This window comes from Cydia splendana, chromosome 10 (assembly GCF_910591565.1).
Source record: "Cydia splendana chromosome 10, ilCydSple1.2, whole genome shotgun sequence".
NCBI lineage: Eukaryota > Metazoa > Arthropoda > Insecta > Lepidoptera > Tortricidae > Cydia > Cydia splendana.
In genome coordinates this window covers 10,944,076-10,969,289 of record NC_085969.1, presented here as the reverse complement: position 1 = coordinate 10,969,289, position 25,214 = coordinate 10,944,076, and the positions used below count along the sequence as shown (strand labels likewise).

Sequence of the window (25,214 nt, the reverse complement as noted above, 5' to 3'; positions counted from 1 at the left end):
TACTTCATTCCATTCCAATTTCATGTTAAGTATGAATTTCATAAGGTAATTCCCAACACTGTCGAAAATAATCATTATTTTTATTATAGTGTGTGACCAACAATATCTACTTAATTAATAATTAAGTTTAATTTGATGACACGTCGTTGTTTCTTCTAAGAAAAACTAAATAGTCACTCATGTTTTGTGGGCCACTGTTGCTGTAACTCACCGGTTAAAAACTGGATCTTTATATAGTTATTTCAAGTAGATAATTTAAAATCAAAGGTAGATAACAACAATATTTAGACAGCTATAAATGTATAGCGGAAATGTCTTTTGTACGGTCTTACTATTATGAATATGAACAAGTTACAATAAGATATCATGTGCAAAACCAAGTAAAACGGCAAGTAGAAAAGTTGAGTTTTCTACTACAAAGTGCTTTGTGTTTCATTCGAGTGTATTGGTTTCCGCAAATAGAATAGTTTCCTTATTGTTTGCTTGTTCTCTCATCTTGGTCTATTTTCTGTATTGTTGTTAAGTATATTCATATTCCTTACGTAAAAAGCATGTAAAACAAACTTACTTCGATGCCTAGTTTTACCCTAACAATTTAACTACTCGTATGTAATTAACAACATAATATTTAGGTAAACCTACGGAAGCGATACTATGAGCAAAGAGAATAGATAGTATAGAGGGGTCCTGTCATAGTAAATTTTGTAGTCACAGTTAATTTACTGCCATCTATCGACACACGACTAAAACTCAAAATGAAAACGTATAAAAGTATCAAAAAAATGTATATATATGGATATGATTTTATTATTTTTATATCATTTTGACCCATGTTCAGTCACTGATATCTATGTGTTAAAATTGTTAAATATGAAACGGTGTCGTCACGCCATCTAGCCGAGCATAGGCTAAAGGTGTGTGCGCCATCTATCCGAGAATGACTTTTTCTTGATTTCCGAGGGACGTTTTTTCCTTAGACTTTTTTCATCTTATACGAAGTTACATATGTCTTTGCTATGAGTTAATATTATTGTCATTACTTCGTTCCATTCCAATTTCATGTAATTCCAATTACAACACTGTCGAAAATAATATCATTATTTTTATTATAACTAGTGTGTGGCCAACAATACCTACTTAATTAAGTTTAATTTGATGACAAGTCGTTGTTTCTTCTAAGAAAAACTTAATAGTCACTCATGTTTTGTGGGCCATATCTTATGATAATGTATCCGTATTTAAATATATAGTTAAGTAATATTAAAGAAATCCTCTTAGAACATACTTGTCTATAATATCTATGGAACTTTAATCTGGAAGAGATCCCTTAACGGGATAAGTTCGCCTTTGTACACATTTACTGTATTCTCTCTGTGTTATGTACTTGTTTTGTGCAATAAAGTGTTTACTACTACTACTTTTCTTTTCACCACAAACTTCACATTCATATACATACCAAAAATATCTAAGTCTACGTCTATGTTTACGCCAGATAAAAACCGTTTCACAAACACTAGGTACCCGAAAACGATATCGCCATCACACAGAGGACTTGTACGAATTTCATAAGCCAGTTTACCAACTACGCGTATACAAGTTCCGTCGACAAGCCCAATTCGATTGAGCCTGGTAAATCTAAACCGTACAGGAAGTTCAGCCCAATCGTGTCCTCACCTGGAGCCCAATTTGAATTTCAAATAAGATAACACGAAACCGGGCTCGCAGTAGGTAACCGTGTATCTTTATCGTAGGGAATAGTTTCGCGCCGCCCTTGAGGTTAGCGAAAGTAAAGGGATTAGAAAGTTGTATCTGTTCCAAAATATACTTAGTTACTAAGCTTATGAACTTGTATTTTTTGGCAAAATGTGGAAACTTGGGCAGACAGTTGAATTTAGTGTTCGGACACCACAATATGGTTTGAAAATGAATCATCATTACCTATATTTATGAACTATTGTTTATTTTCTGCTAGCCGCATGGTTTCCGCCTTTTCCTTTACTTGGCTGAGATGAAATAGGCGAAAATTTAATATTGAACCTTATTTTCGAAACAACTGGGACTAAAATTATGAAAAAAAAAACAATAGTTTAGTACTCCTGTTTTAGAGGTTTTCCTGTAATGTACGGGACATTACAGGAAAACCTGTAAGAAAATCTTAAGGAAAAAATGCTACCTCAAAAACAGTTTGATTAGTGATTACAGAATCCTTGGGGCGCGTAGCCGACTCGCGGGCGATTCTTTCCTCTTGGGGATAAATTTAAAGAAAAAAAGTATACGTGGGCCTTAGTCCATCCAAACCTGTTCCGCTGTTTTTGTGTTAATCCACAATCTATGAGGCACTATAATTATCTTAGTTCACATACCTAGTTTAGAATGCCGCTGTCTATTTTTCCCTCGATGTAGCCCTATTAAACCACAGCTTAGCCAGTATCTACTGTATTCAGTGTTGAGTACACTGTTACTACAGTGCATTAAATCTGCAAACTCCCGATCCAAAAACGCGACTCGCATTAATGATCGAGATATGACGTTCATTGTTATCAGCGTGAATAGGCTCAATTAATTACCCATTGAACATAATTCGGGCGGGCCCGCCGCCATCGCTGTTGCCGAGTACTCCGTTTAAATTGATATCGACTGGCTGCAAACTATTGATTTGTACTAATGCTCTTTAGCTAATGATGAAGCATTAATGGGATTGTTCTTTCATTGGCCCACAGATCTAAAACATAATAGGAGCAACTAGTTTTATATATTATACCTAGATGTTAAAAAAAATATGGTGTCATAATGGGCCATTATTTTGTATTCCAAAATTTCTTGAAGGGGTGGTCATACATCATACTGAACTAACTTTATGTAAGTATGTTAATAATTACTGTACAATAATTTTAAAATCTTACTATTGTTTTTTAAAAAGAATTAATGACAGGTTATTTTGTTTTTGTAAGGCATAATATAATGATCTTCAAAAGACCTATTTAATATACCTATATAAATACATAGGTATTTTAATTATTTGATTTCATAGAGCATCAATTCGTCGTACCATTCCACCATGAGGCGTCTATTCAGGTTTTTTTCTGCTGATCGACATGTATAAAGTCTGAAATACAATAAAACTGTGCAAGAAAGTACGAGTAAGACAGCCGATGAAAACACCAATGGAATCATAAATAAGTTTTTTTTAAGAGTCTATGACAGGCGACCGAAACGATAATTTCGAAGAATTGGCTATAAGATAATATTATAGATTGTTTTCCGTCTGTCGTCGGCCCGAGAGCGCGCGCAACATTTATCATGACAAAACTTTTTCTTCCTCATGGCGAAATTCGAACCCCTTTTAAAAACTTCCGACAAATTCCTTCAAAAAAGTTTTATTTTTATTTAACGATGTCTGATTTATATTGGTTATTTGAGCACGAAGCCTCTAAAATACTTATACCGGGTGTGGCCTGTAACACGAGCAAATTATTAAAACATAGATTGTACTCCTCAAACGGTGACACTTTTGTTCAACAACTTTTAAAACTTATGAAGTATTTAGACTCCCTATTTTTCATACAAAATAAATATTATCTTCAATGGACGTCATCGCCACGCCATATCATTGTGATTGACGTTCCTTGTCACGCCTTAAACATAACAAAATTCGCAATACATTGCGTCTTAGAATAAAGTTTAAAGTGTAATAAAAATCAAACCACAAGTTATCTTTAAAAGTCGCTGAACAAATGTTGGTCAGTATGAGGAGTACAGCCTACAGTTTAATTTTTTGCTCATGTTACAGGCCACACCCGGTATAATAGGCAATAGGAAGAAAATATAAAGGGAAATACTAGGTATGTAGGTATACATAGTAGGTACCTATAAGAAGGCTAACAATGTTTAGGGACACCCAAAGCTAAGATAAGTTCGGTTTCGGATAATAGTCTATCATAAATATTTTATTCTGAATTAATTTTCATGGCAATAAGATTTAATTTTCTCTGAATTAATATATTGAATAATTATTATCCTGTATAATAAATGGCAATTGATTAGACCATTCATTTAAAAGAAATAACGAAGCCTTAATATTTTTTCACCGTCTCAATTTAATTCGGTACGTCCTTGGTTACATGTACCTCGATTTGAGGGCTCATTTTGAAATTCAATAAGATAATTATTAGTATAATTTCTCTTTAGGTAATTGTACTTGGTAGTATTTCGTGACATTAAGAACTTAATAGTTAACGAGGGAGTTTTAATTACAACACCATTACTATTTTGCACGTTTTAAAATCAACAATATTTTAAAGAGCACGTCTATCCACAGAATCCATTTAGCGTGTAAAAGTTACATTTTTGCACTTAACGCCCGCCCCCTCTGCTTGTTTCCCAAGATGTATTTATAGTCGCCAACTTTCCCTAACTTCATGGCGAACGAAATATCCTTTTAATAGCGGCCGGGGTGTCGGGTCGTCTGCAATTTAGATTAGTCCTTTAATTAAATTAACATTATGATCCCTATCTCGCCGGAGCAGGTGGTCGACAATATTGCCGGCTGGAACTCTTTCTATGCTTTCTGTTCCGTGATTTTATATTGTTTTCTTTAACTTTGATTTTGTTTTGAAATGGCTTTTACTGGCTCTATTGTTTTGATTTCTTTTAGTTTATTGTGGGTATTTAGCTTTATTAATGCTAGATTTCATTTGATATTCACAAGGCGCTGTTATTAACGTATTTAATTAAAATTGATTAGTTTTTTACTGATTACGGTTAGGTATATTTATTTACGTTAATTTTTGTGTAGACTTGTTGCTTAGAATTACCTAATTAACGTGATTTACTGTTGTTGCATACATAAATAACCCTCTTCAAGTTTCCAGCCTATTTGCGTTTTCGTTGTCTATTCCCCTAACTGCCAATCTTCGGTCGGTGCGAGTCGAGCGAAAAATTAGAAAATATCTCTATCGTTGGGTCTCCGCTCACCGCTGTATTCGAGGCTTACAAAGGTTCAATCTTTCCGTTTCTTAAACAATGAATGTTTTATTCTATTTAGGGTGCGATGGACCGTAACATTTTGTATACTTCATATAAATAATAAAGGTTTTGTTCATACATTTACCTTAGCTATTGAAATACCTAAAGTCTCGCAATAATATGCTGAAAACAACCTAACTGAAGAGACGAAAATTATGAGTGTGGCCTCTAATTTGACATTAAAAAAAAAAAACTCACATCTATTCTAGTAGGTAAGTCAAGTGATGAAACATTTTGAAATATTTTGTATGTTACCTAAACATTTTTTTTATTAAAATGTCATTGTTTAGTAATTAGGCAGAATCAAATAGATAGTGATGGCGAACGTGGCCAAATATATGCAAATGTATTTTTATTCATATTCATATTCATTTTATTTGTATTAATCATACATTGTCAGTGTTATAATGAACGAATGAATCAAAGTGTACAAATCAGATCTAGCTGAATTGGCCGGGTGGAAGTTGGTTCGGGCCGATTTGCTATTGAAGTAAATCAGCGTTTTAATCAAAGGGCAAAAATAGAAACCTAATAACTCTCGATTGCTCTGTATGACAACCGGATAAATTGTGATTTCTACAGGGAAGCGGATACCTATTTATGTTTTATTTGCAGAAACGTGTAGGTATATTAGTATTTATATAATCGTGTTTACCGGTTATATTTTTAGTAACTTATAAATGGTATACTACAATAAAACAAAGTGGCAGTAATAATTGTGTATTACGCTGTATTTCTGATCATACAATTAGTTTTATTACATTTTATTAGTATGCATATATCAAGAGTCCTCTATTAAATCCATTTCTCGGAATTTTCAGATTTATCGGGGTTATAGAGAACCGAATAAATATGTATGTATACATTGTTAAAGGAAATAAGTTAAGTACCAAAATATCGCGAAGCAAAATACAATAACATTGAGAAGTGTACTAACCTCAAACAGATACACAATCGTTGCTTGTTACAAAACGTTAAACAGTGACATTATTTCCAAAGTTGTACATTTCCATTATTGCCCTTTTCACAAATGGAAATAACATGTCGTGTCCGCCTATAGACACGTGATGAACCCAATTCGACTAACCTTCTCTGTTGGGGAGTGACATTTCATTTTCAAATCGTTTTTAAGTGACGCTTTGTAAATAATTAAGGTATTAAGGCGATTTTGACCCTCGATTCCTATTGTTTTTGAGAGTTCCACATCGCAGTTATCTTAACCCTGAATAAATTCAGTCATTCTATTCTATCTAACCCTTATATTGCCAATTCTATTTTATCGTCAATGTCGGTGTCGAAAGGAGTCGCCACCGACAAAGTCATTATGGCGGGGCAAGGGGGCATTATGGCGGCGAGTACTGTACTGTGCAACGTATTTGAAAGCTCTGTCACATCGAAGTGTACTAAACATTTTCACGGGCCGATGGTACATAGGTATTAAACTTTGCTGGGGTACGTAAATACTGGGCGCATGATAAATTCCCGTGCACCGCCACGGGGTTTCCGCTCCGCTCGCTTCGGATGCGAGCTGTGCGATCGATCGTACGAACAGTGTGAACACACCTTTATCACTATTTTATTTTTAATATTAAAGGTTTGGGACCTGTACAAAAATACTTTAGTATGTTAATCTATATTATGGTAACAAGTAGAAACTAATACTACGATATCTACTCGTACCTAATAAATAATCGTAAAACGCAGAATTTGACGTTATTGTCATCGGCTATTTTTGTCAATGGTACATGTACAAGAAACCATATCAACAAAAAATTACTAAATGTCGCAAAATATAACGCATAAAAATCTCGATGAACCAACTTGCGGTATTATAGGTAATTGTCAAAAAATCAAGTCAATATTTGACTTTATTACATTAAATTCTAGTGACCCTAAGTATATAATTCATTGTGTAGGTAATTATTAGGCATACTTAAGGGGACAATAATAAACAAAAGCTAACTCTTGTTTTAAATAAACATCTACCTTATATTGCCAATTAGCTTAGTTAATAGAGCTCATTGCGCCTGACCTAACATTCGCTCATTAAATTTACATTCATGCGCCAGCATATAACAATGCCCGTCTTTGTGTAGTACCGTGCTAGCTTACCTGTTGCTACCAGAAACTGTATCTCGTCTGTTGTTCTAAAACATGCATATAGCCAAGCATATATTATACCTAGATAATATGCATGTGACAAAGCTAAACAGAATAATTATCTACTGCAGTAGCTGGAGGGGTAAACAATCGTAAATAGATGGTTAACCAAGGGATGAGAGGCACCCATTTCTGTCGAGGTTGGTTGGCGCTCGAACGCAGTGAGAGGGCCAGTAGTCCGAGACTGAAATTGTGCCTTTCACCCGAGTTAAACACTCTACTTTCATTTCGAATACGAGGTAAGTAAAATACATGTGCTTTTAAAAAAACACAGCTCAGTATAAACTTCAGTAGTATTTCTTGAGGGTACTTTCAAATCATCAATCAATCTGACGCCTACTGTCAAGAGTGGCATATTTGCTTTTTTTATATAAGCAACATTATCAGGCTGATTTTAGTAAGCCAATAGGTATAGCATTACCTACTAGTAATGCCCCTCTGTCGCGTTCCCCTCTGTCGAAAATAGGCGGCCAATGGTCATACACTCTGTATGGACTGACGTTTATCTGACATGGCTATTTTTACGTTAAGTATACATTTGACGTGCCCCTCCCCCGCAAAAATCGGCAGACTGTTTTCTGCAGAAAATTACAGACAAGGTTCCGTTTGGTTATATCCTCCAATAAGCCTACTAATGAAATGTTTCTTGCAAAAAAAAGGTTTATAACTATCTACCTTTTTAGCAGGTTTCTGTTAAAATTTTATTTAATAAATGTCTTATTTAACTATAAGAAGGAGACTAGTAATATTTCAGATTTCACGTAACATATTCAATGTATTGCTTCATATTTCCCTTTGTGTTCAAATGGTTTTATTTCACTGCAACTGCCGAAGCATCGGTTTGCACTGCTCCCATTACTCGGCGTGATTTCGAAAGCTGATTCACATACGGCTGTATGCAATTGTCACCCGATTGCGCCCGGCTCATCTCACTTTGGGTTCTTTTTTTAGCAGCCAATATGGAGCACACTGAAAATAAAAATATGCATTTCGGCGCGATATTTGTTGCAACATAGTCATAACAACTTTTGATGTAGTGAGTGCCTGTTAACTGACACAGAGGCAAGTGCTGCAAACTGAACTGTAATCTACTAGGTACAGTCAGCATCAAATATAATATAGCAAAAATACCTGTATATATAAAATATAGCTGCAATAGTGGTCAAATAGTTCCTTACACCTTATATTTAGTACGGAGTGACGAACTATTTGGCCACTTTGGCTGCTACAATATATTTGACGCTGACTACACACCTACATGTTCTCTAATATAATTATTAATCAATTGCCTGGGAATAAACTCATCATAGTTTAATCTAAATTTTAAATCGTGAGATCATCTATCAAAAACTTGTTAAAATATGGTTGGTCAACACTGATATTGCGGGTATTATGGCGGAGATAACCGCAGACTTAGCTATCGCAGCGTGGTTCACAATACAATCTGCCTTCCTGCCATATTACTGTCACCCGTGAATGTTATCAGACCAGTGTTCCGTCAAAGACCACGTTTATGCTTCGCTTAAGGAAACAAGGCCATAAAACTCACATGCCGTACTACATGCTTATGTATTTACATTCTATGAAGAAATACATTCGCAAATAGAGAACGAAAATAAAATTAACACGAAGTTGGGTTTAAAATGATTTTAAACACGACAGGATCAAATACCTATATATAGTATTTGATTTAACATTTTCCAATATCAAAACTAACAACGTTTTCAATGTTTTCCCTGTTTTTGCCACACACGAGTATGAAACATAACTCAATAGTGGAGCGGAGGGATTCGGAGGCAACCGAGTGTAAAATGGTCGACACAGAGGGGCATTTTCAAACTGACCGGACGCCCCCGCCCTCGGAGTAAATATCTATGGAGCGGCCATTAACAGGCGTTCCCCTCTGCAAAAAGATCGCGGCCGCCGGTCAAGGAGGTTATATAAAACTAGTTGCCACACGTCATACGCCATTCAGCAAACGTCAGTCTAAGCGGAATGATAGGAGCCGAAAATGCCGAATTGCAGCGTTTTCTCGTGCAAAATGAGATCGGAAACGTCTAGTCTACAAAAAGAACACGTTTCTTATCATATGGAAGTACTATTACATCTAAATATTATCAAATAGTGCATTAACTTTGCAAATAAATAAAAAACATTGTCAATCTGACAGTGATACCAGTGATATGATATTAGATCTATTTTAGGGTAATTCTAAAGAAGACTTTCTAAATATTAATTAGGTACGAGTAGAATTTCTAATAGGAAATATTATGCGAAACTCTGCGTAGGGGGCGCGAGTACCACAATCCATCACAATCTGGGGGTCCGCCGCGGAACAAGAAAATTTAAATTTCGTTATCTAACCTCTCTATCACTATTGCATATTTGAGCGATAAAGAGAAAAGAGAAAATTTACTAGCTAGCTTAGTGCTACACTCTGGCGGCAGAACATTGCAGTAATATGCCCTATTTGCGTTGCTTTTTGTTATATGTGACGTTCCATGGAAAAAGGTACCTTATGGCGGCCGGCGCTTACGTCGCATGGCGCCGCAATAATATTGGAGCGGTGTTAATAATAGCGTAAGCGCCAACCCCCATAAGGTACCTTTACCCGTGGGACGTCACATATAATTTATGTAACACATTATTTTTATATAACACCTTAGTTTCATATCAACCTAATCTATTTAATCAAATAAATAGATCTATAAGAATAAAGAAAAGGGGGACGGGGGATCAAAAAGTAGTCGAAAACATCTCGCGTGATTTGTGCACAACCCCTAAATAACGTAAAATTACCGATAGACTCTTTTTTTTAAATTAATTTTTCCTTTAGTTTCTACATATAGCTGGTCAAGCAGATCTTGTCAGTAGAAAAGGCGGCAAATTTGAAAAATGTAGGCGGGAAGGGATATCGTCCCATAGAAAATTTGAATTTCGCGCCTTTTTTACTGACAAGATTTGCTTGACCAACTATATATTTTTATTTAACATGTCAAATATTTTATTAATTTAAGGTATTTACGGCTGTCACTTTCCATAAATAGGCACTTTTAATTTATTACTCTGGTATCACCGTACCAATATTAGTGATGGGACACTATAAACACCAATATCGGTAAAATCGATATAAACATAATGAATAATATACAGATGGTCATGATGCCTAGCGAACACCAGCCATATCGTACAAACCTCAAGGAGTGATATTCCTAGGCAGATGATGATCTGCCTAGTGACCACCAGCCATATCGTGCTAACTTCAAGGTGTGATATTCCTAAGCAGATCGTGAAACGCCGGCATGTCATGATCTGACTAGTGACCACCAGCCATACCGTTCAAACCTCAACATTTAGGCATATCGAATAAGTAGGATGTCCTAATTTTAGCAAATGATAACCATTGAAATGGCTTGACAGCCTACTTATAGTACGTGTTTGGGTAGCGTATGATTTTAGTACCTACCTAGTACCTACGCATTCTGCTCCAAATGCCACATAGAATGCAGCACTAGCCGTGGCAAAAAATGCAAAAGGCAGATTATTAAATGGCGGCGTTTCATGATATGCCTAGGAATATCTCGATATGACCGATTTTACGATCTACCGCCGATATATATACTAATTATCCCCTACTCAATATTCCTTAAATGACATCCTATGGCCGCGTTCCATCTCTGTCATCAGATCTGCATGCTCGATAGTATATTGCATTGCTTTCAGAAGTAAACCAACATGTAAAATATTAACTAATGAACTGATAATAAAAAATCATTCTATATCAGCTTGCAAGATTCGCCCTAAACAAATTGACAAACTATTAGAAATAACATCTAAATCATCATAAGTTAGTAAAATGCTGGTACAAAGACTTGATATTGTATTATTATTATAATTGATAAAATCAGAAATTAAAATTCATTGTCAATTTTATCGACAATATTATCGGCGCGTCCCTCGCACTATCTAGGTTTACTTAGAACTGACGTCATCTCGTTCACGGACAGGGTTGTCTGTGTTTGTTCTTGTACTTGTGTGAATATAGTTTTTGCTAGTGTTTGATAATTTTGTCGTGTGCGTGTGTAGCGACGCATGCTAAAAATGCATTAGTGTTAACATTATTTGTGTGCGTTACCTCGTCCCCCGCGCCAAAAACGACAGAATTTTTCAGATAGAAATTAGTGCGCGTCTCTACTCCATAGATATTTACTCCGAGCCCCCGCCGCTGGGTGAAATATGTTGCCTGAGCGAGTATTTGACGTCCTTATGTGATAGATATTTCACTCGCGTAGGTGTGGTCCGACATGAATCAGGTCGTCCGCCGTGAGACCTAGGCGATGAACACTTTTATGAGACGCGACGGTGCGATGAAATTGTATTCTAGGATAAATATTCCTTAATTCAAATAGCAATATAACTCTTTTATGGTCCCTTCTAAGTGATTAAATGGCACGCCGTTACAATATTCCCTTGAGTATTATCGCAAAGTAAAAGAACGAGCCTTCCATTTATTAACTTTTTACAGGACTGTATATCTTTTATATAAAGTGCTTTCTTTCACCCTAGGCTATTTCAATATTTGTCCAAATCCAGGCCGAGCCCCTAGCTAAACCGGTTATGCTTATTCGTTGTCAAAGTGAAATATTTTCCGTCGGGGACAGAGCGCATTCGCTTGGAAAATGTCGAACGTAAAAGAAGTTTAAATATCAAAATATTTTAACTTCAAACTAAGCCCGACTGGAAAACTGGAATGTGATATCTAAGCGGGTATCAAGTCTCTTTGCGCTGAATATCTACAATCATATGAGTATAATGGTAACTTTGTATTAAAGATTCGCGTAAAAATATCGCGTATCGGCGAACCGGGGCATTCCCATGCAGTCGACCGGAAAATAGCCGACATTAAGGTCTGACATTCTGCTACTGGTCGAGGGTCGGATACGATAAAAATATATACCTATTGCGAGAACCGCTTCTGCTCTGGCCAGAAGATTTCACGTTCAAGGATGAACTTCAAATAACGTTTATGTTTCCCTCGGTTGCCTCGTAGAGAATTTTCAAATTGCTGTTAAAATATGTCTAAACGTGTGTACGTTTTGCAATTTAAAAATATTGATTTAACGTTTTATTCTTATCTAAAGTATACAAAGGAATAGCTGTTTTTTTAATGGAGGTTGCGATATCTGTTTATTAGGCACTGCTTAGGCGAGGGCTTTAAGTGTTTTTAGCCGTTTTTTTGGCTACCATTTGTGTATTAGGGCTGATTTAAACAGCGCGCGAACTCCCATGCAATGTTAGTTACATTGCGGACTGTTGGTTACGTCAAATTCAACCGACCGATGTAATAAAACTCGCGTGTGAGTTCTCGCATCGTCTAAATGAGCCCTTAGAAAGTTAGATGCATAAATAAAGTGCGCAACAAGATGGCGCCGGCGCGGGCGGCGGCCGGTGTTGCCTGCAATTAATCTCCATTTCCCTCGCGCGCCAAATCGCGCCGCCATTACGACCTCTGTTTTATTTCATTAAATGGACCCGCCGAATTAATGCGTTGCACCGTTTACAAAGCCGATGAAAGAATCGAGAAGGAGCGGTTGAATAGAAACATTTCTACGCTTCTTTTGTGTTTGCGGTGAATAATGTTCGTTTCTTTTTGTTTGAGGTGGAAAAATGCCTACGTAGAAATGACATCAAATACAGCGAAGTTATAAAGGGCAAAGTTATTTTGTTTAGAAATTGACGAGTCCAAAAATTGCCGGCCGTATAAAACTCATTAAATAGCTAGAATTGCAATCTAATCTCTCTTGGTGCATATTATTGTACAACATTTGAAAATAAATAAGGTTTTATTATTTGTTACAGGTGCGGACGCTATTTGTCAGCGGGTTACCCATGGATGCAAAACCACGCGAGCTTTATTTACTATTTCGAGCATATGAGGTGAGTGATTCATATCTGTGGCCTTATTCCACGAAACAGTTATATTATTTTATATACTCTTAATACACTACGCAATGCTATTGTACTTACAAATACTCCTACTTGTACTCCTACCTTAATACAGCCTAGACCTAAAGATTCTAGCAACTATATGTCATAATTCAGTTTATACGATGAAAATAATTGCTTATAATATCGGTCATGGTTTAATTTAAGTGTCTCTTCAGTTGTTTCAGTTTTATATGTTAAGTAATAGAAGACTTTTAATAAGTCCTATAAAACTGGATTTTTTTTAGTTGTACAGAAAATGTATTTTAATACTCTGTAAAAGTTATCAAGGCAAAAAAGGTTATCAGTACTTTTAACTATGACTGCACTCAACACTATATAATAAAATCACCCCTGTACAATCCGGAAAGGCAATTTACTAAAAGTTGTCTAACTAATACACGCGATAATTTCTGTAAACAAAAGGCTTTTGTTACTCTTTAGTTCTATACTATGTGTGTTCTAAGTGCGTAGAGGGCAGGGCATCATTGACGTCAATATATATACAATGACTTTCCAAACTTTAAACCCAAAGGGTCTACCCTTTTCTCCGTCACGAATGACGGAGTTACAGGTACTACAGGAGTGATTCTCAAAATAGTGGCATCTTAACCTGTCATCGAGTTTTTGAATTGAATGTATGTTTATTTGCTCTTTTTCATATGAAACAAAAATGTATCTAGATAAACTAAAACAATGTTTATCGAGGCCAAGTCATTATTTTTATTTAAATTTAATACTTATATTTATAAAAAATAAAGAGTAGCACTTTTTACTGTAACCTGTCTTGTCCAAAAGCATCGCTCTTCCAGTTTTAGTTCTTTAGATTTTATAAGCACCAATTTATGTAAATAAAATATCATGCTAAGATATAATAACATAAACAATACCTTTTAAAATGTACTTTGCACAGGCCTTATATATATTTTTTTTACAACAATATTCACGCACGAAGTTTTTCCAAGGATATTTTCTCTGTTAACCTGTACCAACCTGTACATGCGCGGTATTGCATCTGACTCATACACAGAAAAAAATATTTAGATCATAACTATGGCAAAATATTAGGTAAGTATCAAGCTAACCACCGTAGGGTACCATTATGACCCAAGTGTCGTAGTTTCGTAGAGACAAGTGGTTAAAGGCAGAAATCTGGGGTTTTGTAACGGAATGTTAACTTTAACTTGTCTCGATTATTTTACGAATTTGGTATGGGGCCTAATGTAATAATATCATTTTAATATTGTATGAAGGTTTATTCATCTATGCTAAAAGTGAGACATTCGTATTATTATCCGTTCAAGGGTTTACTGTAACCTGCTTAACTTTAACCTGTATTCAATGTATAGGTTATTTGTATGTCTTGAAAATAACTTCTTCATTTTCCGTTCCCTTTTGAAAATTTGGGGTACTTGAAGTGGTAAAACATATTTTTCATTATTAAAAGTAAAAAAAATACAAAAAAAAACATCATTTACTTTAACCTGTCGATGCCACTTTCTTGAGAATCACTCACAGGTACAATTTTGAATAGGTACACTCACCAAACTGCCAAGTTGAACATTCAAAGCATATCGTGCATCTATATTTTCTATTTCAACTCAAAGTAATTTTTCGAAAAGCATTTAAATCGGAATACTATTACCTACGAACATCAAACGTGCTCAGTACACGCAAACCACTTTCATAAGGAATCGATGATACGAGAAACTCCAGAAGACGTCCAAATATTTACTGTTAGAGAAAATAAAGCAGATAGCAACATGGCTTACCGTCACGCGACGCAGATCTCGACTCGGATTACTGCGTCGTAAATATCAAATGTCATGCTCCGATTCCTAATATTCGGATTGAATCGATTCAGTGTACCGATAAGGGGGATTACACTCGATTCTCGACTGGCACCGATGGCACCGCAGACATAAAGGTGCCTTTACTTAAACCAAGGCTCGTAGTTTGTGTGCATCGCGTGTTCGGCCCGTACCAGGCACCGAAACCTACTATTTTTCAACACTTTAGGGGTTTTTGTTGAATAGGATGGAACTATGACGTATTGGTAAAAGCATTAAACTAATTTGGTAATGTAACTGCTAATGGATCCATGCACGAGTAGCGTGGCCTGGGCCACGGCGTAGGAATGTCTTGAATGTTAATAATGATATTATATTATAAACTAATTATTTATTTTGTTTTTGCAGGGTTATGAAGGTTCGCTATTAAAAGTGACAAGCAAGAATGGAAAAACAGCATCGGTGGGTAGAAATATCTTTATTAATAAATTAGTGTTGATTCTATAGAATATTATATAATTACGACGTATGTGTGTTGCAGCCGGTCGGATTCGTCACGTTCCACACTCGGGCTGGCGCGGAGGCAGCTAAACAGGACCTTCAGGTTAGTATCGTCACATGCATAATATTTGATGTACCCAACATTTAATATTTAAGAATAAACCGAGTTATTTCTAAAGTTTCTCGTACTCGATACGAGCTTAAACAATTTTTCTTTACCGATCAGAAACTTTAGAAGTTGCTTATTGAGTTTCTCAATAGCTATTTTATACTATAGGCAAGAAGTAAATGGAAAAGTTTTACCTAACAATCGGGAGCTAAGAATGTTTGATTACCTACTAGCTGACAATGTAGGAGAAAACACAGTAACACTAGAAGAGAACCACACACACAATGCCTTATAACAAGTATGAATGCTTTCAAACACATTAACATGTTCTAACAACAAAAATATATCTGGAAAAGACTGAGATATAAGATTAGGAAACCTAATTGCTGTTGTATATACTAAACAAATCGTAAGACGCACGGTGTTACTAAACCTCTTTCATCACATGCCTCAACACAGCCAAAGAGCACTATAGATAATATCTCATTGTAGACTTGGAATAACATTTTCCTAACTCGAGTAACCGCATCGTAAGTTATGCTAAACCCATGCACATATCGAATAGACCACATCGGGCCATCAGTGGGCCGCGCTCGGCGCCGTGTGACCAATATTTAACGTGTAAATACGCAAATGCATGTCACGGTTTGACAGGTTTTGATGTCACGTCCCGAGCACTGTGTTCCGTCACCCTGGCAGCAGGCGCGAATCTCTAGACATGTCCAAAGACCCGTCCTACTAAATTGTTAATTTGATAAATTGCATTAAAAATGGGTGTATATGTCCAATTGATTCACAGACAGTATAATATAAGTAAGCTGGGGGATATTGCAATTAGATTGTATTAGACACAATTGGCTGTCCTCATCCAAATGCAGTATCCTCTTCCCGATATACCGTGATGCGTGTCCTCGCCGCCGAGGGCACATAGTTAGGGGGCACGCGGCAACCGAGCCTTCCATCTTCATTATATCGGAGCGCCGCGCCGCTCGCGGCTGTTCACAGCAGGGCGTCCGATTCGACCCCGACATGCCGCAAACGATTCGGCTGGAGTTCGCTAAAAGCAACACGAAGGTCAGCAAGCCGAAGCCGGCAGTTGCCACCGCCGCGCCAGCTGCACACCCTGCATTGATGCACCCACTCACTGGACGTAAGTACCGCAGTACGCACACACCGCCCGGCGCTGCTCGACCCCACACACCTTCAGACCTCACTCGACCGCCCACTCTTTCATCGTTTCGCGATTCGTGATAGCCTTACCCTAAAATACACTATCAATTACTGAAGTAAAGTCGAGACCTTCTCAATTATCTTTAATTGTGACTTTAAAACCTCCCTTCACAAGTAAACCGCCAGCACCTATACATAAATATATAATAGCTTACAATTCAGTGTTTTTCTTGCACTTTAAAATTAGTAATGCAGATAAGTAATTACCTACTCGTTTTGGGGTGTCGAGCAAACGCCATGGGCAAGTATCTGTGATCGCTTACACGTACCACGCAAGGCCTAGCTCCGCGAAGCTCTTTCAAACAATCGATCTGTCGGTTTCTTAACACTACCACATGTTTTCATGATACTTTATGTAACAACATTCAACTGTGCAAGCCGTGAAAACATGTTGAACCTTAGTTCTCTTGATCCTATTAATCCGAATGGCAATATTTTTGATCAGGGGCTGTTGCCTAGATGATAATCGTTAATCGTAAAAACGCCAAAAAGTAACCATGTATCGCGATGACTGATTCGACGAAAGGTCTTCGTTAAATGGTTGTCATCTTGGCTGGCCCTGTGGTAATATTACATTTACATGAATGTTAAAAAGGTTGATATAAAGTCGGTCGATTTTTTAAAACTTATTATGTATGTCGCGAATCTGTTGTTTCGGATTCTAGTATTTGGAGAACAAAGGCCGAGCGAGCACACTGTAAATAATGATTTTCCATAGTTAGCGAGACAGCTCGAGCTAATTGTTTTTTTACGGAGTTGTTTTTGTATTGGATAGTGACGTGGTACGATTGCGCAGACTTAGCGAGTCCGTTCTTCCCCGGCGGCGGGGAGCTGTGGCACCACCCGCTGGCGTACGGCGGCGAGCTGCCGACGCTCTCGCACGGGCTCGTGCACCCGGCCATCCACCCGCAGATGGCGCCTGTACGCTCCTACCTCTGACTAGCTGCCGCCGATAGGCCACACCACGTAAGTATCTTTTTCATCACCTCGGTCTTGTCTGTCAAAAAGTCAGTTATAATGCCCTTAATGGCTCAAAGTAGTTTTTTTGACAAAACAATATTTTAAAAATGTCTATGTATTTTACTAACAACAATGTTTGTCATTATGAGTAGATTTTCTAAACTGTGAAATTTAAGGATTTCACTCACTATGCGGTCCTTGTTGTAGCGTTACGCCGTAGCGCGTAGCTGATACTTTGTAGCGTTATGTTGAGATATCGTGTTCACTGATGGGAGTCTTTTCAGATGTTTCAAAGGTGCCTATTTAATAAATATTTACTCTTATCCTTAGTTCTTGCATTAGCGGATAATTATAGAACACAGCGTTGAATTGTGACGATTAGTGTCACCAGGACTAATGTAAAAACAGGCTATAAATTTGATCTAGATTTGTTATGGATATGATCTGTCATTAAGAGATCATATCTATAACAAATCCAGATCAAATTCATAACCTGGGAGGCGTAATTAATCTGATTGTAACAACAGGTAATTAATTTGATCTGGAATTATTATGGATATGACCTGTCAGTAGTGTCAGTGTCAAAAGTGTCATTTCTGGTTGAAGAAATGTAACTTTTGACAAATGAATTAATCAGAATACGGCTCCTGTTATTACAATTAGAATAAGCCTTTAGGAAGAGTAAATAAGTACTTGACCCTTGAAACGCTCGCCAGCTTCAATTAAATGTCAGTATTTGAACGGGCAGACCCCCCTGACGCTGGGCGCCTGCGTGCTGCCGGCGCCGGCGCTGGGCTCGCCGGGCGCGGCCGTGCCGTCGCACGCGCAGCCGCCCGCGCACCCCGCGCACCCCACGCACCCCGCGCCTCCCTGCTCCACGCTGTTTGTCGCTAACCTCGGACAGTTCGTCTCCGAACATGAACTTAAGGAGATATTCAGCAGGTAAGCTTTATTATTCGTATATACGAGAGGACCGAGCAAGATTTGGTTTGTTCAGCATCTTTGGTTGTGTGCGTACTTATTAAATTATATATGTTCCTGCATTTCATTGCAAACTTTCACTGCAGATCCTCATTGTAAAACCTAGTAAAGACTGAACTGCAACCTTGTTAAGATGCTGAACAGCCAACGATGCCTATCCTATATGAATGTAAAAAAAAATTTAGACTGGAAGTATTATGGAAGGAGATATATGAACAGTATTGTAAACGAAAAGGCGCCACACTCCTTATTTTCCTTCCTAATAGTTAAAGGAAGAATACGTGGATGGCACTATCCATAATATGGAGCATTCCATGAGATTGTCTACCGTTGTCCCGTACAAACGCAAATTTTCTGAAGATTTGCAGGAGTTTCCTTTTCTATGACAAATGGTCAAAAATATGCACAGAAAAATAATCGCCTGCTTTAAATGCCGAAAAAAAAGTCGCAACACAGGAAATAAAATGCGTTTGTACGGGACAGCCCGTGGAATGCTCCATATACATACTACAATAGTACTAAAATAAATAGAAAGTATTACCTTTCAATCTTCCAGTCCAAATCGCTACCTACTGTGAATGTCACGTGCATGACCACACACGATTAATGTTCAAATTAAAGTATTAGTCCAAATGTGATGAATAATCAGAATGAATATATCAGAATTAATGATGTCTATGTAATCTTCCACAGTGCATGTTTCACCGAAATCACAATGTCGTCCACGTATAAAATAATTAGGTCTTACTTTTTTTGTTTGTAAATTGTCTGACACGAACTATTGCGATGATATGTCGTTTCAGTGACGACTAATATTATTTTGCAATACATTTGTGTGAGAATCATAGACAAATAAATAATAAAATGTACAATGTGGTGGTAAATATTGTTGGCGTATTTAATTACACAAACGGGTCTACCGTGATATAATTTCATAGTTTTTACCTTAAATTCCGACGTTTCAGCTGAGTTGCACCAAAAAAGTATAGTAAAGTGTAATATTGTTGGCGTGTTTTCAACAGTACTTGATGTGGCTTTACAGAGTCCCATCTAAAATGCTGATTAAAAAAATACGAGAACATTATTTTGCACCTCTTTGTTCGACTTACTATTATTTTGCCTATGGTCAGAACTAATGCCTGCACTCGTTCCACCCACCGAGCATGACAGTGTAATATCACTTGTATTGCTCCACACTATCACGACTAGCCATAACTATCAGCACACCACACACACAAAGCCATTTACTTTCGTTTCCGATGTACTAGATTGCACTTTCACAGAAGTCACTATGTTGTCAGTTTATTTAATATAAAAATTTTAGCTAAAGATGATCAATGAAGTTGATGATATTGAATGTTTAAAGATAATCTGATTAGGTTACTTTAGAAAGTACCGTCCGTTATAAAAATTGGAAAATTACAAAATCGGGTATACTAGATGGCAAAGGCATAACAATATACCCCCAGTATTTTTTAAAAACCTTGTTATGGGTTGTACCTAAAGCAGGTTCTTGATCCTTCGGGCTATGACACTCGAACACACCGGATCAAGATTGACCAGCTGTAGATTGAATTAAAAAAAACGTTGTGGAAGCCATAATCGGGCACGACCAACAACACACACTTGTCAAATCTGGTGGGTGGCGTGAGCGGGCGCTTCTAAAGATAGTGGGTGACAGTTGCGCGGGATTCACGCGGCTGCGGCTGCTGACGGCCGGCGGCGGCAGCGGCCCGGTGGCCTTCGTCGACTTCGCTAGTCCCACGGACGCGGCCGCCGCGCTCGCGCGGCTGCAGGGCGCGCTGCTTCTCAGCTCTGAGGGGGCCATCCATCTTGAGTACGCGCGGCACAAGATGGCACACAACGGCTGGATTCTCGCGCACGAAGTACGCACGCGCACTATGTTCACAATATTACTAGGGTGCAGAACCTTCGACGTAATTTTATTATTACAATGTAGGTACCACCGTTTTACGTTGATTAGTTTTTCGTTCATTATAATCTGTAATTGTCGCTACGGTAAGACGGTCACACAGGAAGGAACTGCACCTTATAGGCGTTTTTAATGATTTGGATCCCATATAATTGGAATATTCGTTAATTTTGAATTTTAGATGAAACTGAATGGTCACCTGATTTTAGGCTAACCTAAAGGTCCATTAAAGACCAACTTTATCTACGTACAAACATAAAAGTAATAATATGGGTTTCGAATGCAATAATCGTCACTAATTTTTCACCTTGCACAACGCACAAAATGCTTGCTTAGTTTTAATAAAATCTATAATTTACTATGAGTTATATTTACAATTGTTTTTGTCGTGTTTTTAATAATAACCATTTTTGTCGTTTACCAGGGAGCCAAAGGCGGAGAAGAGAGCGAACAGCATTAGCTCATTCGTTGCTCTCGGCACTTGACAACCAGCGAACTGAGGGGCGCGCATTCTTGATCCTCGACGCATCGGAACCGCGGGAGATGGAGCCTACTGCTACAACCATTGTCAATACTACGGCTGCTAGGATCAAGATTCAACACGACACGACAACACCTTCTCGTAGGCTATACAGAACCAGACAAATACACAAGCCGGTCCTTCCGTGTTAAATAACAGGTTTTGTTAGCCTACTCGTAGATGGCAATGCTCTCATCTCCTTATTGTTTTTCAAATCAGCGTCAGGGGTGTGGTGTCTTAATTTATACCAAAATTAGCACAAAGGGTTATTTTATTGCATTAATATTAACATTCCAGTTTTATTGTTTACCGTTCATAATAAAAACATGTTTATAATTATTAATTTAAATGATTAGTTCTTGGTGTAAACTTTATTGTTTATTTATTGTCGATATTTTATTTTAAATGTGTAACATAAGATTTATTTACAACTTATTGCGAATTCGTTTCTGCAAGACCGATGCAAACAGCTAAGAGGATTTATAATTATAGTGTAATAACAGAAATTAAACATTTTAGGATAAATCTCATTCGAATAAGCTAAAAACCAAAGGTGCCCTTCATAGAAAGATTACGTTTTGTTAAATAATATTTCAAGTTAAATGATTTAAAAAGAAGTTGTATGTAATAAATACGATGCTTTTGTTTTAGCCTCAATAATGTTAGCGTATTTAAATGAATTTCATAACTATTTCAAATTATATTTATCTAATACTTTCTTAGTAATTTTTATATTGTTCAATCACTCGTTAAAGCGCTGGCACTCTAGTGTTGGTCTTATGGTCCCTTCTTTCTGTAAATGGAGTTATCGGAATAATTATAAAGATTGAGTATACTCGACGCGACTGGACAGGGACGCCCCTTGGTGCCGCTTGCTGTGGAGTGCGACTCGCTGCCGCGCCGGCCGCCGCGCCGCGCCGCGCCGCCGCCGCCACCGACACGCCCGCGCCGCTCCCCTCCCACCTGTCCCGTCTGTTCTCCACTTGTCACACACAAATATTCCTTTCTATGTGCCTTGCCTACTCCCTAATCCTTCGAAGTTTTAATATTTTTACACTTCATGTTCTTGTTTGAGAGTTGGACTGTAGGGAAACGGGAAATAACAGTAAAGCGGGGCGCGGTGCGACCGGCCGACGTCGGTTCAGTCTTGTTGCGAGAATTTAGCCTTGGCCTTATGAGAGTTAAATAACTTAAATGTAATCATTATACCTATTAATTAATTGTAATGATATATTAGTTGGCGCCGCGCGGGTGCGCCGACGCCGATTAGTGAAACAATTACTCTATCTGCATGCTTTGACGAGCTTTTTGGTAATAATCTAATTTTAAATGTAGTAGTTACTTTTATTGTGTAATCGTTAGGTCGATACCATAAATTTAGATAAGGGTATTTATTGTAGAAAATTTACATAGTTACATTACTATTTAATGAACGTTAATAATTTAATAATAATGAAACAATGTAATGAATTTTAAATTTACTGAAAGGTAAGGGTTAATCAAATGGAAGATTAATATATTTTTTATTTTTAGCTAGTTGACTATCGCATACAGAATACTAGTTACCTACTGAAATGTATCACCGGAGCCCGCTCCGAGCGCACGGCAGTGCGAGATAGCAATAAACCAAAAATGAAATCTTAATGTTATTTAGGTACCTATTAGTGACATATTCTGCTGATGTAAACATGTAAAAATTATATAAAAAAAGTAAAAAAAAATCCCTGCTTAGGCTATTGTAATAAGATATTGGAATATTGTTTTGTTTGACGTTGACGCGACGGAAATGGACGATTCACGACCCCGCCGGGCGAGCGCTTGGCGGGCGGAGGTTCCGCATGTGAATTCTTATGAAAATTTCTTAGTCAATATTTAATAGAAACCTTGTCAATTTTTGACTTAGCAAAATTTTATACGTTGTTTATAGTGACTGTAACTTCACAATGTACCGAGCGTCGTGACGTATAGACCAAAGATAAAGGATATACATAATTTTTAATACTAACCTCAGACCGTACCAAATTTGTATTTTATAGACAATCCTGTACTGGCAATAACGTTTTGCAACATCGAGGACACGCGTCTTACGAGAAATTCGGTTGGACGATAATAAAACTTATCGTGTGGCAATTTATTATCAGATCAGTCAAAAAATTATAATCACTCTTTAACTAAATCTCGAATTCTTTAATATATTTATTCGTAATAAATTCATTGTCGGTTTTAATGATTAAGCTAAGTCAATGTTTACTTATTTATTTCGATTAATGCTAATTCGTAAGTAATTATGTAATAAATAATGTAGTGATCTCCCATACCTTCGGCGGTCGGCGGTCTCGGAAACAGACTTAAAAATACAACGAAAAGTTATTTATTTCTTTTCTGTTGTTAATTTTTCAGGTTTACTGGTGACGGTTTCGGTGTTGTTATTAAAGTAAACTTAAACGACAAGGCAAGTCACCAATGAACCTCAATAGTTTTGATTTGCCTACAACGCCTCCGGTCGCCATTTTGTGTAGAGTTGTTATAAACAAGATGGCGGCGGAGGTGGCGTGGACGCGAGGAGACGCCGCCGCCGCCATGATTCCGTCCAACAACCGTAGATAGCGCGTAAGAGACGTCCAGTGGCTGAGGACACGGCTACGTCACCTTTTGCGGGACTACTCGATACATATCATCGTGTAATATTAATGTATAATTAGAGTAAAGAGCGGTTTCATAGAGACGTTTATTCTGTATCTTGTCTACTATTTATTACTTATAATGCAATCGGCTACATGTCACGCCAAATTCAAAATTTAACCGAATTCAGTTGTCAACATTAACGCTTGCAATTTCAGTTCTAAAACTGTTTATAACAAATTTTAATTCAGACTTTTATATAATATATATTTATTTAGTCTTGCGGAATATACTATTTGAAATAGAAGAACGAAATTATTCTTACAACGTTATTTTGTAAACGTTTACTGTGAAATCGAAAAGATGGTATTCGGATCATCGTTATTAGGCAGCCTCGAGGGCGAGAGCGTGACATTGGCCCGCATGTGATAGGGTAGAGTAGGGGTGGTAGCAGCGCCTTTCAACTTAGGTTAAGTGAAGCGGTATCACACAAACGCCGTGCATCGGAAACATATCAATTCTGTGCCCCTAATAAATTTAGTTAAATACTAATAATCTAAGAGATACATATGAATAGAATAAAGCAACAAAATAGATGTTTTGAGTATCAAATACTGAGTGTTGTTTTCGTACGTCAAAGTAATGTTGTCGACTAGATTGTGTTTCGACGTGACTCACAGAATAGTATCCGAGTAGTGGCGCGCAAGTTTCGATTACTTTTGGTTTTACCGCTATTATAGATTTTAAATGTTATTGTTATTTTAAACTAATAATTATGGCTTAATTACCAAATTATTTTTAACACTTGGCTTCAGATTCAGTATTATAATGTCCTTGTTTTAACGGTGGCAGGAGTAGGATGCCACTGAAACTTATTTGTATATTGAGCAAAATAAACAATACAAACTATATAGCTAAGTAATTAATTGTTAGATTTGTGTGACTTGAATCATTTAAATGCTTTTAGAGCAGAATGGTAAGGTGTTATTGTGGTTAAAGAAAAAAAACATAATGACATTGTAAAAATAGTGATAACTATAGCTTAATTATAATTATTATAACTTTTATAGATGTTCATTGATTTCTTTTCTTACTTCATGGAGTATTGTGGCATTGGAGACGTCATTGTTAATTCAAATAAATTTGAGCTCATCCTCAATCGAAGTTTTTATTCAACGGTACCCCGCTATGAATTCATGTCGGCGGCAGCCTAATATAATACCATTCATGAATTCTTAACCTGCGCTCTAGAGCCCAGCCAATATCATTTAAACGTTCTTTTACGAGAAGAATTCTGTCCTTTGAGTACCTAAATTACGACGTTTATTAGTTGTGACATTTAAAAAGCAATACATATTTTGTTATTTTATTTGAAAGTCTTGTAATCAGAATAGTACT

The 25,214-nt window shown here is 37.1% G+C and overlaps 1 protein-coding gene across 1 annotated transcript in view; it reads left to right on the top strand.

Annotated features, from left to right (window-relative positions):
* The window catches only part of LOC134794309 (protein couch potato), a 228,705-nt gene extending 203,730 nt beyond the window's left edge, over positions 1–24,975 (top strand). The window contains 8 exon segments of the mRNA XM_063766073.1: positions 13,045–13,122; positions 15,369–15,422; positions 15,502–15,564; positions 16,576–16,720; positions 17,597–17,766; positions 18,509–18,702; positions 20,423–20,627; positions 21,099–24,975. Of these exon segments, the coding sequence (XP_063622143.1) occupies positions 13,045–13,122; positions 15,369–15,422; positions 15,502–15,564; positions 16,576–16,720; positions 17,597–17,766; positions 18,509–18,702; positions 20,423–20,627; positions 21,099–21,134 (945 nt within the window). The 3' untranslated portion in view covers positions 21,135–24,975.
* The last annotated feature ends 239 nt before the right edge of the window (positions 24,976–25,214 follow it).